This window comes from Palaemon carinicauda, chromosome 19 (genome assembly GCF_036898095.1).
Source record: "Palaemon carinicauda isolate YSFRI2023 chromosome 19, ASM3689809v2, whole genome shotgun sequence".
Taxonomy (NCBI): Eukaryota; Metazoa; Arthropoda; class Malacostraca; order Decapoda; family Palaemonidae; genus Palaemon; species Palaemon carinicauda.
Window position 1 is genome coordinate 119299749 of NC_090743.1, and position 19809 is coordinate 119319557.

The following is a 19809-nucleotide window of genomic DNA, read 5'->3' on the forward strand; positions in this document are numbered from 1 at the left end:
TGAGTAATCATTCTTTGTCGGTTAGCCTGAAGTCAAGTTATTCTTTTATTTCTCGATTCCTGATATCTTAGTGCTGCAATTCTTTGTTGATTATCTTCAAGGCAAGAATTACTTTTATCTTTGTCTCCTTCTTCACATGTAGCTGCCATTCTGCTGGCATTAATGTTCATTCTATCAGAATTTTTAAGAGGGTGAGGGTTCTGCTTCACCCCACACAGTTCTCTTAAGGGGTACTAACAGATTTCAGATCACTTCCATTGTTTTTCTCGTAAATGTTTACATAAGTATACACTTTTACTTTTTACATAGAATCGTAAATATTTGAGGTTTAAAGTGGGTGGGGTTCTGCACACCATAGCACCCTTAAGGGAGCATTTAAAGATTTGGCCAACTTCCCTTACTCCAGCTAGTCTATAGTAGTCAATCGTGTTTGAAGACAACATTCGAAATTCATTAGTACATTATGAATGTCTTTTGATAATTGATTACTTGTAGTTGATTAGGATGAAGAAGAGAAGCAACTTGAAACCTATTTCAGTGCCCTGGGCTTTGAACTTACAGGTTTTTATGCCATGCCAGAGGTAGCCCCTTCATACTGAAATAGGTTTCGGCCTGTGAGGACATCGCTCCCTCCGTCGTTCAGCATTCTCATAGAATTCTCCATTTCATTTAAATTCTCCTTTAGCCACACTGTGGCTAATTGTATATATTTGTTTTGCACCCTCAGAGCTACAATTTCATGTATTTATCATTTCGTTACATTATTTCATTGACTTGTATTTCAAGTATTTGTATGTGTGAAAAAACACACATTTTTTGGCGGTTGGTTCAAGCCGGATTGGCGCCAGCGCGCATGCTACATTTCCGTCTGCACCTTGTATTATATTCTCGCACCTGTTTCAATAAACCGTCAGTTGTTGGTGACAGCTCGTCTCACTGTCCTTACAGGCCAACTTCCCTTACTCCAGCTAGCCTATCAGTAGTTAATCCTGTTTGAAAACAACATTTGAAATTCATGGGTACATCATGAATGTCTTTTGATAATTGATGACTTGTAGTTGACTAGGAGGAAGAAGAGAAGCAACTTGAAACCTATCTCAGTATTCTGGGCTTTGAACTTATGGGTATTTATGCCATACCAGAGGTAGCTTCTTCATACTGAAATTTATATATATATATATATATATATATATATAGATATATATATATATATATATATATATATATAATATACATATATATATATATATATATATATATATATATATGTGTGTGTATATATATTCTAACAATACACAGAATCCTATCAACACTATACTGTTCAAACTTTTAATGAAAACACGGCCCAGTTATCCCCAATATCTAAAACATACTCGCTCGATCCCAAGGATCTGGGCACCAAAATATATTATGGTCCCGTGTCTGGGCACCAAAATACATTATATTATATATTACAGCTGGCAAGTTACACAACCTCCTGAGTTCCAAACTCACCTATTTATTTTTACACACATCTGTTACACTTGAAAAAATTAATACCTGAGCTTTGAGGAAATTATATAACTCCCAGAGGGCAATATGTAAAAATACTGAATATCCAAAGGCCTCTTACATACACTCAAAACAAACTGGGTAATTATTATTATCAAAACAACCTCTTACTTCGATTCTTTAACAGAGATACGAGAGAGTTCTAAAAGAAACACTGGTGATCGAAATAATGCACTCTTGACAAAAATAGATATATTCTATGAAAATTACAACACTGATAGAATTTACACCAAAAATTAATCACTTAAAATATTAATTCTGAACAAAAACTTAGACTAAGACAAGATAATGTTACTCTCTGAAAATTATAAAATCACTTGACTCGAAATATTAAATTTGAATAAAACCTTAGACTAAAACAAGAAAATATTACACTCTGAAAATTATACAATCACTTGTTTCACTGGAAACTAAATTTTACACAAATACTTAATCTTGGTAATTAATGAAAATAGTTAACCTTTAACACTCTGATGATTAAACTCTTATAGAAAATACATAAAGTAACTGATAAACTTACGAATCTTTAGCTCACACGAAGTTTTAACTAAATAGCAGTACAAATATACTTCATGTTTTCACATAAGTATCATAGTGCCAGTTACAAAATTTGCACGATACCAGCACTCACCACAACACAAGAAATTTAAAATCACTTTCAAAGTTGTAGTAACGTTTTAACACACTACACATGATATACGTTGGGCACAAACTTCATCACTTTGAAGAGGACACACACTCAAGGTACTTGAGAGAGCGGATGTTGGTTGGCTCTTACAAAGGGAAAGGCTGGATCTCTTCTGCTCCAGTGCATCCCTGGGGGTGCATATATATATATATATATATATATATATATATATATATATATATATATATATATATATATATATATACGAGGCCTGTCTAAAAAGTATCCGACTTTTATTTTTCCCGTCCAAAATAGAGACGATAGCGTGACGCCACTCTGCACAGTGATGGAAGACACCTTCATGCACATGCGTGAATTTTTTCACCACCATCCAGCGCGTCAGTTGCCGCCTGTCGGTCGCTGAGTGAGGTGCTACACAACGTGTCTGTCGGATTACTGATTCTCTCAAGATGACTGAACGTGTTGAGCAAAGATACTGCATCAAATTTTGTCAAAAGCTTGGTGATTCTCAAAGCGTAAGATTCAGCAGGTGTTTGGAGAAGATGCGATTGGTGTAACATAAATTAAGGAGTGGTTCAACCGATTCAAAAGTGGCCGTGCATCAACAGAGAGTGACCATCGTTCCGGCAGGCCCCAAACTGGTTGGAGTGCAGCTGTTGTTGAGAGGGTGTGAAATTTGGTGATGGCAGATCGTCGTTCGACCATGCGGGAGATTGCCCTAGAGGTTGGAGTGAGTAAACATTCCGCACATGCAATTTTGCGTGATGATTTGAACATGCACAGAGTGGCTGCGAAATTTGTGCCCAGGTTGTTGTCGCCGGAACAAAAGGACCTCCGTTTTCAAGTTGCAAAGGACCTCCAGGACACTGCCAACACTGATCCTTAGTTTCTGAACACCGTGATAACTGGAGATGAGTCATGGGTGTACGGGTACGACCCAGAAAAAAAAAGACAGTCGTCGCAATGGAAGCATCCCGAGTCTCCAAGGCCGAAAAAAGCACGACAGGTGCCAAGCAAAATGAAGGTGATGCTGACTGTTTTCTTTGATATCCGTGGAATTGTGCATCACAAAATGACAAACAATGACAAAGGAGTACTATCAAGATGTTCTCCAGCGTCTCCATGACGCAGTTTGGCGCAAAAGGCCAGACATGGGGACGGCGAAAAATTGGCAACCGCATCACGAACGCCCCGCACACTCATCCCAATTGATCCAACATTTCTTGGCCAAACATGAAATTCCAGTTGTTTGCCAACCTCCCTACTCTCGAGACATGGCTCCTTGCTACTTCTGGTTGTTTCCAAAATTGAAGACACCACTGAAAGGATCCCGTTTTGAGACTAGAGAAGAGATAATGCGGAACGCGACGGCGAAGATGAACACCATTCCAAAAGAAGACTTCCAGAGGTGTTTCCAGCAATGGATGGATCAGTGGGCTAAGTGTGTGCAAGCACAAGGGGCGTACTTTGAAGGGGATTAGGGTTCAAATCCTGTCAGGTATGTGAAATATTTTTTCCAGCATAAGGTTGGATACTTTTTAGACAGGCCTCGTATACATTGACTTGGTTATTCTAGATTCTTCTAGGTGAGGAGGTCTAGTACCTCTGGGGCCGTCTCTAACGGTGCCAGAGTTACCAATTACATAAAAATTCAGGGGAACAAACCTTGCTTGCAAGGTAACCCTCTCTCAGCCAGCTCAGCCCAATCCCGTTCTCGGAATAATAAAAAAAAGAGATAAAATAACTCTGGGTTTTCACGAACCTTCTTAACACGTGGCAAACATAAGAATTGTGTAATCTCTCACAAACATGACGCAATACCATAAAAAATTTACATAAGCACTTGTTCATATCTCGTATGGTTCTTACTGCATACTTAATTCAGTTTACATAAGTCTTCGTAGCAAAATATGTGAAATAAAAAGTTAATCTTTAAAAAATAATGTGTTTACACATACTGACTTGAACTAAAAATACAATAAAATGAACGACAAAAGTCTTGTGCAATTTGCATACAAAACTTGAAACTACAAGAGAGGAACTCACCTTATGAGCTGGCTATTCACCTCTTAAATGCACATATGAAATACATAAATAAATGATTTACTCTACGCTAGACTAGCTTCGTAAGAATATATATATATATATATATATATATATATATATATATATATATATATATATATATATATAGATATATATATATATATATATATATATATATATATATATATATATATATATATATACAGTATGAGAAGCCGTCAATATTTCACCAGAACATTTCTCCCAAGTATCTAACCTGTCTTCTTCAAAGTCCTTGACAAGAAATTTTATTTCATACCATTTTCATCACACGTAAGTGGGGTACAATATTCTCTATCACTTCTTTTCACTTTAGATATTGACTTTACATTAAATATTGACCCCCAAAAAGAAAAAAGAAAAAATCTGTATAAATGTGCTGCATCATTTTAATTAAACAATTGTTCTTCTTACCCAAGATTTCGCATTGTTGTAATAATATATCCAAATTTGTTTATAGTTTTTCAAAGGTGGAGAGCCGTAATGCTTTAATTGTTAACTTCTAACGACTTCCAGGGAAGCAAAGAATACATTTGGTTCGTTACAATTTTTGCTGAATGGAAATTTTGGAAATACAATAGTTTTGCAATCATCCTTGAGACCCAACCAGTTAATCGTGACACACTTCAGTATGTGCAATGTGTTAAACATGAAAAACAAAAGTCAAAGTCTGCATTCTTGCAGCTTGATGGTGGTAGAATATAAACAGCAGTGTTGAGTTGCAAAATACGACAATGCTTACCATTTATCGTATTATTATTAGCAATCACGGTGATTACTGTAGACAATTTTTTCAAACCCTCTCATTACTTTATAACATTAAATAACATTCTGGCTTTTATAGTTTTTACAAGAATAATATGAACCACAACGAAAGCTGGACAGAACAGCCCATACTATGAAAGCTATTGCTTCATTGCAATCAAATGTCGACCCTATGACAAAACCATGATAAGTGGTGCATAAGATTGATTATAATGATTAGCAATTTCAAAGACCGTCTATTAACTTGGATATTTTACCGGAGGAAAACATTTTATATTTCAAATACATTAAAAATAAATGCAGAAATCTTCTAGGTTGTATAATTTTTTCGTCATTTTGTTATATAGTTTTAAGCTACCACCGATTGATTTCAACTCAATGTCTATATAGAGCTACTTAATTTTGTAATTCAAATACATATATCGTTAACAAAATTTAACATTGGATATAAATAGCCTACAACCATGTAAACACTACTTATATGAGAGAGAGAGAGAGAGAGAGAGAGAGAGAGAGAGAGAGAGAGAGAGAGAGAGAGAGAGAGAGAGAGAGAGAGAGAGAGAGAGAGATATTATTGACTTTGGGCCCGTTTATACAATTTTCCTTACAATTATTTTCACAACACTTGAACGGCATAGTTTTCCGGGTGGAAAGGCGAGGGAGGAAAACCCTGTACCACAACAATTCACTGTTTTTCGTCGAAGCTTCTTTTCAATTTTTCTATAAGTTTTTCAGTATATTCTCGAATAGTTATTTAAAATTCACCACTATGTATCCATTTTGTATAGTTATGAGATAAAAATCTTCGTCTACCAGCAGCGTGATCTATTTAGGTAATTAGCTTAGGAGAACTAGTCTACGGTAGGATACTATATTACTATTAGGCTTTCTCTCAGCCAACCGGTAAAACGTATCAAGGTGGTCCACAAACAGACCACAAGGTAGACTACATCGCTGCCAGACGTATGAAACTGAAATTAATATAATTTAAAGATAAATTGAGTGAATAACAACGAAAATAACTAATGCAAAGGACAGATAAAGATCAAATCTACGGGCCATAAAACAGGTGGCTGGTCCCCTTAATCATTTGGGATCTTTACATATTTAGGCTAATAATAATAATAATAATAATAATAATAATAATAATAATAATAATAATAATAATAATAATAATAATAATAATAATAATAATAATAATAATAATGGGTGATTTTATTCTAAGTTTGAAAGGTAGTGGGGTGTGTCTTGGAGCCTAGGGGGTGATTGGGGTGACCTAGAACTTCAAGGGGGTGATTTAAAGCTTGAAGGGTTGATGTAATTGTATTCTAAGTTTGAAAGGTAAATGGCGTGACTTGAAGCCTAAGGGGTGATTGGTGTGACCTAGAACTTCAAGGGGTGATTTAGAGTTTGAAGGGGGTGATTTTATTCTAAGTTTGAAAGGTAGATGGGGTGACTTAGAGCCAAAGGGGCGATTGGTGTGACCTAGAACTTCAAGGGGTGATTTAAAGTTCGAAGGGGGTGATGGGTTGATTTTATTCTAAGTTTGAAAGGTAGATGGGGTGACTTGGAGCCTAAAGGGCGATTGGTGTGACCTAGAACTTCAAGGGGGTGATTTAAAGTTTGAAGGTGTGATTTTATTCTAAGGTTGAAATGGTAGTGGGGTGACTTGGTGTCTAGAGGGGTGGTAGGTGTGACATAGAGGTGTAATAGTAGTTGACTTGAGTGGTATAGCACTCAACTTAGGTACTGTAGGTCCATAATATTCCCGTGTCATTCTGCACCCAGCTTACCAAATTGCGTATACACATATAGGCCTACCATTAATACCAATATCAATAATGGTGTAGATGTAGAGGATGGAGCCTCACCCTTATTAAGATTTCATATGTCATCATACTTAATTTTTGGCTCATCTACAGTTCTTCAATATGTTCATCACCACGCTGGCCAATTACAGATTGGCGATGGTGGGAGACTTTTGTCTGATCGATCACAGGAAGCCAATAAACTTCGTAATGGTGACCTAGACACATGAAATGAAAATAGTTTTTTTATTTGGGGTGGGGGCAGATTTTAATATAAAATTTTGTAGTTGGTAACAAGACATTTCAGTTTTTATCATTCATAAAACATCAAGATGAAAATTGCAGATAAAGTCATTTAGATAAAATTATAGATGATTGGTTTTATTGAAATGTATAAGAAATTGTAAATGTGTTTTCCTAGAAATTAAAAATATAGAAGCTGTTAATATTTCAAAGATAAAATTGGAACTGAAAAAAAATAATAGGCCTAGATGTAATAAATCGGAAATAAAAACATAGTTTGCTTAGAAAACTGATACCCCTGACTTGATTGATATTGGGATTGAGTTTATAGCAAAGTAAATTCATCAAGTAGGTAATAGGTTGGCCAGGGCACCAGCCACCCGTTGAGATACTACCATTAGAGAGTTATGGGATCCTTTGACTGGCCAGACAGTGCTACATTGGATCCTTCTCTCTGGTTACGGTTCTTTCCCTTTGCCTACACATACACCGAATAGTCTGGCCTATTCTTTTCAGATTTTACTCTATCCTCATACACCTGACAACGCTGAGATAACCAAAGAATTTTTCTTCACCCAAGGGGTTAATTACTGCACTGCAATTGCTCAATGGCTCCTTTCCTCTTGGTAAAGGTAGAAGAGACTCTTTAGCTATGGTAAGCAGCTCTTCTAGGAGAAGGACACTCCAAAATCAAACCATTGTTCTCTAGTCTTGGGTAGTGTCATAGCCTCTGTACCATGGTCTTCCACTGTCTTGGGTTAGAGTTCTCTTGCTTGAGGGGCACAATATTCTATCCAATTTCTCTTCCTCTTGTTTTGTTAAATTATCTATAGCTTAAATAGGAAATATTTATTTTAATGTTGTTATTGTTTTTAAAATATTTAAGTTTTCCTTGTTTCCTTTCCCTACTGGGCTATTTTCCCTGTTAGGGCCCCTGGGCTTATAGCATCCTACTTTTCTAACTAGGGTTGTAGCTTAGCAATTAATAATAATAATAATAATAATAATAATAATAATAATAATAATAATAATAATAATAATAATAATAATAATTGATAGGCCTACCGGTAAGTCATGATTGTCATTGTGTACAAATTGTAATTGGTGTCATAATCGTCCAAAAAAATAGGATTTTGTTGTTACCTCGGTACAATATAGATGCCTGGTCATACAACATATAATACTCATATAATCAAATTGTCTTTTTCTTCTGTTTTAGGATTTTCTAAGATGCCTGCGTTAAAATCGATACATAGCCTATATTTTGACATTTGATTCTACGATGTTTCAATACTATGGAGATTTTTTTTTTGTCAATTCTAGTCCGATCTTCCACAAAGATTAAAATTAAAAAGAAAAATCACCTCATGATAATAAGCCTTTTGATATTGAAATTTGATTGTATTAATTATTACTAATGGCAACTTAAGCACAACTTATTTTAATGTTCTATTTTATGTGAATGAATTTAAGTTTTGAATGGATAAACATAGGTCTGCAGTACGTGCAGACTATCTAAAACTTGACTTGTAAACAAAACTGGGACTTCAATCATTTGAAAAAGATAGAAAATGAGAGTCATGAACTCATGTTGCTTAGTCATTAGTTCTGAATAAAACACTTTTCTGATGTTTTAGTCTACAAAACCTTAATCTATGCCGCCACCATGACTACTGTAGCACTCTAAGGTAGAAAATAGAGTTGAAATTATGTTTCTCACTTCTAGTGGTTGAAGAAGAAATGGCGAGTATGAGCAATTTACAGTTGGTTACACTGCTTTACGAATTAATAACCTTTCCTTTTTGCATTTCATATAAAATGACTGTGGTTCCTCCTTGGAGTTATAAGGATATACGGTAGAATACGAATTTTTACTCGGGGAAAACGGTAAAAAACGCGTAATACGTTAAGTAACACGCGAAAACGCCGAAAAAAAACGTTAAAAACCGCGAAAAAACACCGGAAAACTTCAGAAAACCGCAAATAAACACCGATTAACGATAACATAACTGCGAAAAACGCCAGAAAACGTTAAAAACTCGCAAGGAGATGTCTAAAACTGTGAAAAATTGCGAAGAATACGCAAGTCTTAGCTAACGCCCATTTATAACTTGCTTCAAAATCAGTTTATCCTTGTATATTTATTGACTAATTTGACTCTCATCTGGTATATGTTGTCCATAAATCACAGTAGTCTAATCATGAGAAATGTTCTTGGAATTAATTCATGGTACTTAGAAATATACAATAACTGGTTCAGCGTTTACTGTGTGGCGTGGCAATACTCACGTGACTATTCGTCTGGAGACAAAAAAAAAGTTACACACTATCATTGTTTCATTAATACATGCTATTGTGTAGTAACTCTGGTAACTATAAAATAAGAATTATATAATGAATGTATAGGCCTAATACTATTATCTATTGTGAATAACTTTCTTGAAAGTCTAAAGATTATCTATAAAAAAACATATACTGTTTACGGAATAAGTATGCCTCTTGTTTTGTTTGTATAATAATGCTCATCGTGAAATATTAAGAATATTAAGAATTAAGAATTACTTTTCCTCAAAACAGGGCGAAACACGTGTAATGAATTTAACGAATCAATAGGAAAATTTGTAAGGTAAGACAATTTAAATATAAATGTATGACCTATACGTTGCTTAATAGAGATTAATGTACGATAATTTTCATTTTTTAACGCTTCCCACAATCATGAATTTTGCAAAAATCAATAAGTATAAAACGCACAGCCATAATTTATAACTCTTATAATAACTTATATTCCAACTATAGATGAAATTAAATGTTAAGTAGGAAAACTGTTATGTCAAATCAAAAACTGTGGATTTTTGCTGTAGCAAGAAGTCTCGAAAAGTCAGCCTACAGATTCAGTAACAGTATTTTAGTTTTACACAGGGCACTGAAATTGCCCAAATAAAATTGAACCATAAAGCTTATAATTATTTAATCTCAAATATCTAATTCATTTAATTAGAAGCTGTCATATGGAGAAAAACAATTTAATAGAAAATGATGACTAGCACCCTCTGTCTGATACGCGGCAGTGACGTCATCAGCAGACAGCTTGGTGTGTTGTGATGAGTTTTGACAGATTAATGGTTATAAGTTCATGATCTACGGCAAGTTTTAGGTACGTATTTGACTATAATCGGATGCTAGAATAAAGTAGTAAGCAATATCGTGCGATTTGTGTCGGCAGATTGTAAGACACAACCCTGTGATGAGGTTAGATGGGAGGCCCAAGGCTGGCTTTATGTCTAGGAGTGTATCAAAGTCAAGGAGTTATTTTCGGGCCTTTTGTAATATCTGGCATTGTGCAGAGCAAGACTCTTTGACATGCATATTAGTTTATTCATATTTATGCATCTTTGACATTTCTTAAGATATACTGTAACCCACCCTTTCGTACCTTGGTATGGAAGGTGGAGACAATTGATATTTTTCTCACGGTATATTTTTTTTTTTCATGACGTAATCCATTTATTTCCATGTCTCGTATTTTATTTCATTCTGGGTTAATTTGAAAGTTAAGAAAACTCTGTTCTTGAACTTTCAGCTTCAGCAGAAGTGTAGACTTTTAAGTGTTGCCAATAGTTAGCCATGGAGTAAATATTTACTGTAGCACAATGTTTATATTGAAGAAAACAAGAAATGTTCTTGATGTATTTATTGGTACGTTGAACACTTCTGATGCAAATAATTGAGGCAAGTTCGTATTTCCTAGCGATAGACATTCAAACAACGGAAGATATGGTAATATTTTGTTAGAATCTCACCCCACCTAACGCTTTTATTGTCAACAACAAGAAAACTAACAAAAAAAAAATGTTTTTCATGCAGAAATGGCTGAATGGGATTCTAACGAAATATTACCCTTACCTATTTACCTCTTGGAGAGCTTATACATAGTTTAACTCGAGACAAAATCTCAAACCTGTGGTTGCTTCCCAACTGGCGTCACTCTTGAAACAGGGTTTCTCCTAGTTTAACCTGTCCATAAGACTTATAAAGCACGCTTATCTGATGATTTACGACATGTAAACCATTTTAGGGGTGTATATATGATAGCAGTCACCTGTATGTATCATGACTGCCACCTAAGAATACAGCAGTGTAAGAGCATTAGGCTCCCCCCCTCTCCCCCCACTAGGCAAGTAGGTAAGGACACGGCTTGTAGGTTAGTTGCGGAAGTTTAGGTTAGTTAGTTTCCATTTACTATGCACAATGGAGGAACCGGCTGCTGATATATAAATAAAGGCTCCCAATTTTAAAATTCCTTTAAACACGCCAGTAACCATTCTCATTTCCTCTTTAAGGAAAATGACTTGTTGTTTTGTATGCTGTTAATACGGACATCTTTCTTAAATATGAATCGAAGAATGGTTTCAAATCTTGCACATTTGTGGGAGGAGCAACTATTTAAAGGGGTGTACCTTGTATAGAAACGAGGTAGGAGATTGGTCAAAAAGTCATGTGCCAGAAGCAAGAATTATGATTGTAGGATACGAATGGTTACCGGAACTAGGATACAGAAAATGGGAAATCAAAGTTTGGACAGAAGAACCACCTGTCAGGAATTTTTTAACAGTTCTCTGGGTATTCTTCTGTCATGATGACAAAAAAAAAAAAAAATCAGAAAAAAGGTATATATACGAAAGTAGGTATATAGGTTATTCTTAACCAGTGAACTAAGTAATGTGGTTCAAACAGTTATGTAGGATTATATCAATTATGTTTGCAAAAACCAGTTTACAACTATTGTGTAAAAGTAAGCTAAAACAGATACGGTGATGTAAGGCCAATTTCAGGGATGCATCCTAAACTGTCTTAAGCTAGGGGACTGCATCTTACATGTGAGTTGCCACTCTTATCCAAACCTTACTTAAAGTACCGCAAATTGTAAAAGTGGAATACCTCGTTCAGATGATAATGCCATATGTTCCTTGCACACCATTTCGTAACTAACACATTTTACCTCGACTCTTTATATAAAAAAATTTAAGGTCCACAGGTTCTCTTCCTGTCCTAATTTCTTGTTCTTGTACTAAACTGCTGAAAGAATGTGGTTATCAGTGGATACTTTGTCTTGATTTTGCATATAAATTTTGTTGCATTTTGCCAATGTTCACTACTCTTTTTTTACACACAAGGGAGCCATTGTTAAACTGAGTGCATTTGATGGGAGGGAGAGTTTGCGACGATATTGGTTTTTTATTTTATTAATTTAACTGGAAAACAAATGATGCGTTTTAGTCCATACGTTGTATTGTAGCCTACACTTCCCAGAGTAACATTATATTCAAAACTAACAATCAACAGTGAATACCTGTACTATGTATATTTTCATATTTTTATTGCTAAATATGTAGCTTCTTATTCACTGGTTTTCATTTTCCCTTTGGAATAAGGGCCAAAACCACTTGCCATCATTCTGATTTTATAATGTATGAAATATATGAAAGGATTCAAGTATCATTGCTGTTACTGTTAAAGTTTGGATGCAGTTTGACTGCTGAATTTAACTTTACAGTGGAGTAATCTTCATAAACACCAGTTCATTAGTTTTTCCTTTATTGTTTGATCATTAGAGTACTGGTTAAAAAAAAAAAAAAAAATGGATTATTCATTTGGTAACATAGCATTGCTATATCAGACATTTATCCTGTTGGTTAGCCTTTCAAAGTGTGGTTAATTGATAGAATTAATTTGGTGTAGGGTCTTAAAGAAACTTAAATTATGGTACTAAATACTGTACTTACAATTGTCCAATGTAGAACACTTTAAAACAAATAATTGGTTTGCAATAATAATGTTGAATGTATAAAACTAGTGTTAAACAAAAAATATAGATAGGTCATTTATTAATAAGAAAAGATTTATTAAATAAAATAGGCCCTAGTTTTTTGGGCAGACTAACTTTGGTAGCCAAGAGAGACCAAGACCATGGATAATATTATTATGGAAAGTAGCCCAGTGAGGGAAGGAAACAAGGAAAAATAGATATTTTAAGAACAGTAACATTTAAATAAATAATTCCTATATAAACTATAAAAACTTAACAAAATAAGAGGAAGAAAAATTAGATAGAAAAGTGTGCCCGACTGCACCCTCAAGCTAACTGGCGGTTGTTGGTCAAGATAAGGCGATTGCAAGTTTGCAATTATTGCAAAGTTATCAGCTTCTGCCTTTTAATGTTAGGAATGGCACATTTGCCTAACCAACAGTCATAACTAGACATCCAAAACTTAGGATTAGGCTAGGCTACTAAGCAGCGAGATAGGGACACCATCTCCCGTTTGAATAATAATTAGCTAGGTAAACTGTAAGCTAATTAGACAACTGCACTGTAATTGTTCAGTGGCTACTTTCCTCTTGGTAAGGGTAGAAGAAAGTCTTCAGCTATGGTCAGCAGCTCTTTAAGGAGAAGGACACTCCAAAATCAAACCATTGTTCTCTAGTCTTTGGTAGTGCCATAGACTCTTGTACCATGGTCTTCCAATGTAAAGTTGTTTTATAGTTTATATGGGAAATATTTATTTTAATGTTGTTACTGTTCTTGAAATATTTTGTTTTTCCTTATTTCCATTTCTCACTGGGCTATTTTCCCTGTTTGAGCCCCTGGGCTTATAACATCCTGCTTTTCCAACTAGGGTTGTAGCTTAGGTAATAATAATAATAATTACTAAAAATGTTAATTCACTTCATAGAATGTTACTAGGCTCTTGAGTCAGAGTCTGTAACTGATTGTACTTTTGATATCAATGTGCTTAAGAGGTTCTCAGCGTCTCAAGCGAGTAGTTCCGTGGTGGCTCGTAGATAGCTCACACGCTGAGTTAAAGTTTTGTGATCTTTTGTTTTCTGTTTATCTTTAAAAATGTCAAAATTAGATCAACTTTTTTCAACTGCATATCAGAAGTATGTTCTGGGTATTCTTTCTTCTGTGAATATTTTCCATATTTACATTCTTTATTATTGGAAAACCTGTTGTTACTTAATTTCTTCTAGGATTTAGACAATAGGCCTATCAGATGTACACCATAATATTTTTTAAAAATGAAGGACTGGGGATTATTGACAAAGCAGCACAATGCTGTATGATTTATGTATTATTAAAGATACCATTTTAAACATTATCACATATTAGCTTATCATAATTGGCTACAACACCAACATTCTGTAGAAGAAAATAGATTTTTTCTAAATGGGATTGAGGAATATTAAATTGAAAATATTTCTGCAGATTTAAAGAAGTAGACATATATAGACTTCTATTTTTGAGGGAAACTGTAGCCAGTAGTACAAGTTATTTATTTGTATAGTTTCAGTGATAACTCTCTACTATGGTGATCCTGGGTTGATAGTATTGTCAGATAAGAAACTACTTGAGATTAATCTCTTGGGAGTCGAGGAGGAAAGTCTGATTACTGTTCTTGAGAGCAAAGAAATGAATCCTTAGCCAAAATGAAGTGGTGGAGGTAGTTTTGTAGATGTAATATTAGTATATTGTAAATTTTTTTGATCTTTTTTTGGCCTAATTAGTTTTTCAAACCTTGTTAGAATTAAGTTCAGCTAATAGTTTGTATAGAGGCACTGTAAAGTATATGTAAAGTACATTACGTTGGTTGTGATGTAATGACTTTACAGTATTAGAAAGTTGGTCTACATGTTTACCTCCGTCAATGAAGTTAGGAGGACGTTAGGTTTTTGCCCCTGTTCGTCTCTCTCTCTCTCTCTCTCTCTCTCTCTCTCTCTCTCTCTCTCTCTCTCTCTCTCTCTCTCTCTCTCATTTTTTTTTTTTTTTTTTTTATGAACAACTTCCTGGCCACAATTGTACTCTTGAGAGTAGTGAAACTTTCAGGGATTAATTATGTTGATACATGGAAGTGATTCAATTTTGAAAGTCCTAGGTCAAAGTTTAAGGTCGAGCAAAAGGTCAACCAAATTAACCCCAACCTCAACCCCAAGTTCACACATGGATCTGACACAGACTTCAAATATGCCTTTGGTCTAAATTGATTCTTGGAAAGGCAAGCTGATTTTGAGACATAAGCTGCCGTGGCGGAGTTCTACACTCTCAAAAGTGGTTTTCTAATAATGGGATGTTATAACTAGGAGAAAATGTATATTTCTTACTAAATGTCAAAAGTTCAAACTTACAGTGGATTTTTTTTATGCGAACCGGCTGACCCATGTTCATAACTTCTAGTACTGTATTTTCATATTTTTCTTTCTGGAAACTGTTTGCATGTATCGTTGGCAGGGTACTTCAGAATATATATAAAGTATACAGTAGTCTTTTATTGTAACAATCGGAATTTCATAAGCAAAGATCATACAAGAATCACAGAAATTTACAAAATTTGAACTCTTGTTCTAATTAACATGAAGATTATAGGCAGAAGCAAAGTACATAGCTTATTTATTCAAGGCATGTCACAATAATTCAAGACACACACATTAAAACAATAGATCCTCATTGACCATAATTTTCCCTTCAGAATTTCAGAAGTAAATATGGACGGAGATCTGAGCGAAGGCAGCATGCAGAATGTTGCGTTGAATGACAATGCCGTCAATTCGGAGAGTCAACCCCTAGCTGGAGCTGGAATGTCCATGAGCAATGCTATAAACAACTCTGGGGGAGTACAGTCGCCGACATCTCCGACGCAGCCCATAGCAGTCTCTCAGAACCGGCCCACGTCTCTTCCGCAGTATCCTCACAACCCAGGCTCATCATATGCCTCCCCCAATAATGCCAATAGTCCTGGTGAGTTATCTTAATTCATACTGTTAATTAATTGTCATCTGTTTATTGAAAGTTTGTTTATGATTGTTGTTGCTATAAAGTTTGTTAGGGTCACCTTCATTATTAGTAAGTGAATTCTTTCAAGGTAATATTCATTATTAGTAAGTGAATTCTTTCAAGGTAATAACCTATGGGGATAGTTTAACAGGATGATTGTGCTGCATGCAGTATCTGATTAGTATTAGTTCTTTTAATTTTTATTCAAGCAAGAATTAAAATAAATCAGCTAATTATAGATTGAGGATCATTTTGATAAGTAATTAATTCTAAGTGATAGGTAATAGACTAGATTGGACCAGGTGTGCTCATGCATACAAATTTTCAACTGGACCATCTAATAAGTCACTTGTGCAGCTGTCTGTGGACTTATTATAGAAAACCTTCATCTGTATATTTGATAAAGTAATGTATTCTGCGAATACCCAAATCTCTGATCAATTGAGAATGCTTTAGTAGCTTTGAGTAGCTAGAGGATTTTATAATGAAGTAACAGCAATTGTTTAGGGGTAATTTAATTAAAAGATGCTAATAATTAACGACAAAAATGCTATTTAAAGCGGTCGTAGGTATTCTGATTATATTTTCAAGTACTGTACACGATTAATGTACTGTACCATTCATGCTGGCATGTTACATATTACGGGCATGAATTAGTTTGTATTATGACCTTTTTTATTGCTAATAGCTCAAAAAGATACGTGTACGTATTCTAAGAGGAAGAATGTGTTTTGTATTGCTAACTTTTGTTACTTTTTGTGCCCCTGAAGTTATTTTTAGGAATTCATTCTGTAGTAGATACTCTTATTTGATGATGCTGGTTGAAATTTTGCAACTTATTAGAGTAAAGTACCTTGTTGATACTTTGATATGCTTACTTTCATATCTGTGCTTGTCCTTCAGTATTGATTAAGCTTTCTTGTCTAGAACAGTTTTGCTTTTGTCAGAAATATAATTTTAAATGAAATAAAGCATTTAGTGAAGTGTCCCTTGCCATTTATTAAGATAGGCACAGTAGTTTTGCAATATTTTGACAAGACATTTTAAGTGGTTACCCTCTGTAATTTAATGGGAATTTGGAAAAGGCACATTTGGTGATGGTGAGACCCAGAATAAAGTCATTTTAAACCCCTGGACCCCTATGTAAGTAATGTTTCAGAGTACGGGAATAAGTGGTCCTGTTATATCTCGCCGTTTCCAGCCATGTCTCCCGTCCCCTTAGCAACGCCTACGACACCCAGCAGTGAAAACGGCGCAGCGGTTGTCCGGTCCGGGGGAAGCAAAATGGAGAGCATTAAGACATGGTCTATCTCTACGTATAAGTGCACTAAGCAGCTCATTTCCGAGAAATTAGGGAAATCTTCACGGACAGTTGATTCTGGTAAGTTCCTAATGCAATACCTGGATTCATATAGTTTCAAGTCTTGTGATGTAATGCTGTATATAGCTGTTACTTTTCAAAGAACCTTTGTATACTGCACTTACAAATCTTCTTATTTAAAGTGTCTTGTAAGCTTTTAAAATTTCCTGAATTGTTATTGGCTTGCATTGTTGCCTTCCATCAGTTTAAAACTCCCGAAGATCAGTTATTAACTACTTTTTGCAACACTTGAGACTTGTATACTCTATAGCTACTAATTGAGGTTATTACAAACTAGAACACTTCACAAATCATTTCAGATTTCTTGTAAGACCAGTACAAACTTCAAATTTTATTGGAGTAACCAAGTAGCTGAAATATGAGTCTTATTTCCAGAGGTATCATGATCATAGTACAGTACAGTACACTTAATCAACAGAAGCCCAGGAACTACCCTGTAAAACACCAGTCAAAATAGATCTAGTATTGAATTGTGTTATTAGTGGCTAAGATACAATCATGGTAGGAAAAGCAGGATGCTATAAACCCAAGGGCTCCAACCGGGAAAATAGCCCAGTGAAGAAAGGAAATTTGGAAACGTATAGAATAGTGTGCCTGATTGTACCCTCAAGCAAGAGAAATCTAACCCAAAACAGGGGAAGATTATAAAGAAAACGTTATCAGCAAAAGCTTAGTTGCCAGATGCTTGAAAACATTGTGGAAGAACCGGCTTTCAATTTGTTCCTACACGAACGCAAACCATCCTCCTTTAACAGAATTAAGACTTTCGCAATGCTTGAACAGCCATCAAAACTTAACGAGGTAGTGCGGAGAAAGCTTTGCCCACGTCTATGTCATTAAGACTACCTCTTTTCGATTTCAAGCACAATCATTACAGATGCACTGTTGTTACCTCTCGAATTAATTCTTTCTTTTTCTGGTTTCAGAATTAATGAAAAAGTACAAGGATATGGGGTTGTGTCCTGGTAAAGCCAGAAGTGTGTTAGGTTCATGTCCAAATCTGCCATTGATAATTGTCATCTTTGTGCGTTTTTCAGAGGCCATCACTGTTCGCAGCCATCCCCATATTCAAGAGATCCCGGTGGCCCCTTTTCCTTTCTGGGAGTGTCATCGTTAGCCTTTTAAGACCTCGACGCCGAGGAAGGCTGGCAAGAGGAAGAAATGCATGTGCTTCTCCTCCTCCTCCTCCCAAATTTTCTTCCTCCTCTTCCTCTCTGTCAGATTTTTATGACTGCTGCTAAAAAGAAAAAGCCATTGAAGTTCAGGAAGACTGATCGACAGGAGTCTTGTTATACTCTTGTCTGATCTTTTTTCATGTACGAGTGAGTGATTGACCAAGAACTGATCAAATCAGGGAAGGTGCCTTTGCTATATAGTCACTCCTGATGAAGGGCTGCGACCTTCTTTCCCTTTTTCCCGCGGTGCTCGACTGAATGCTAAGAGTCTTGCGAGGCTTTGAAATCCCCCTCCCCGTATGAGAGGGACCGTATGATCTGTTTCGTCGTACGTGAGAGAGTGAGATACCAAGGGCCGACCTATCCAGGGAAGATAACTCTGTTACAAAAGTGCACGCACATGTCACCAGTGCTTGATCTCGTATGTGTTGAAGGACTAGCCCCCCTTCTCCCTCCCCTTTTCCTGCACGCGCAAGGAACATCTCTGTCTATCTCCCTAGATATACTTGGTATTAAAGGGAAGGAAGATGACTTGTGGCAAGGTTCCATCTCGTTCACACGGTAGAGAACCACGGCTGGGAGGAGCCAGTGATCAGTGTTTTCATTTATAGAAGTGATCAGACATTTCTTTGCTTAAGCATAATTAGGAATGTCTTTCATAATTTATCACCTAGAGATCTGTCACTGCGTGATGCTCACCCCATGATCGTTCTTCCTGTGACTTTCAGGTCAGTGGAGACGGTCCACACTATTGAAAAGCAGCAGCTGACCACCCAAGACAGCTTTCGGTGTTCTTAAGGGCATCGCTTGCACAATAGATGATGATGCAACACGGTCCTGATTTTGGTGAGTGGGATGCACCATAAAGAATAAAGTACATGGTAGTTCGTCGGTCTATGGGTATGTTTACCAAAAGTAATTCAGTTCCTGAAGGGAAGGGTGATCCTAGCTTCTTTAAGGAACACTACAGTTTGAATTGCTGTCCAAAGTGTGCCTTATCTGCAAGGAGAAAACTGTTTCCTGAGGTGGTTGTGGCAATCTCTATATCGAGAGTGGAGAAATCAAAGATTTTTTACCCTTCAATGCTGCCTGACCTTGGTCCGGCAGAAAGCCCAAGATAGAATGTTCGTTTGTCCACGTTCTTGCATTATTTTTTCCCTCATGGCTTGTGACCTATGGTCATTGATTACCATTAAGGCACCCCTCAAGGATCAAGGACTCACCTGAAATTTCCATGGTTCAATCTTGCTTGTGTGTGGCTGAAAATCTGCTGGTGTCTTGTGTAAGATCCTGCCTTCCGTACTCTCTCTACAGAGGAGATT

At 35.8% G+C, this 19809-nt stretch overlaps 2 protein-coding genes across 7 annotated transcripts in view; both read left to right on the forward strand.

Moving 5' to 3' along the window:
• LOC137658792 (pre-mRNA-splicing factor CWC25 homolog) overlaps nt 1-19809 on the forward strand; it is a 585361-nt gene that overhangs the window by 400478 nt on the left and 165074 nt on the right. The window lies entirely within an intron of this gene.
• Nucleotides 10106-19809, forward strand: part of LOC137658791 (arfaptin-2-like) — a 31190-nt gene continuing 21486 nt past the window's right edge. For 3 of the 6 annotated variants that reach the window (XM_068393827.1, XM_068393824.1, XM_068393826.1), the window contains exons 1-3: nt 13931-14043; nt 15627-15895; nt 17091-17312. In XM_068393827.1, coding sequence (XP_068249928.1) covers nt 14003-14043; nt 15627-15895; nt 17091-17312 — 532 coding nt within the window. In that variant the 5' untranslated portion in view covers nt 13931-14002. Of the gene's footprint in view, nt 10259-13930; nt 14044-15626; nt 15896-17090; nt 17313-19809 lie in introns of those variants that run through there. The other 3 variants (XM_068393828.1, XM_068393829.1, XM_068393825.1) reach the window with 3 other exon arrangements.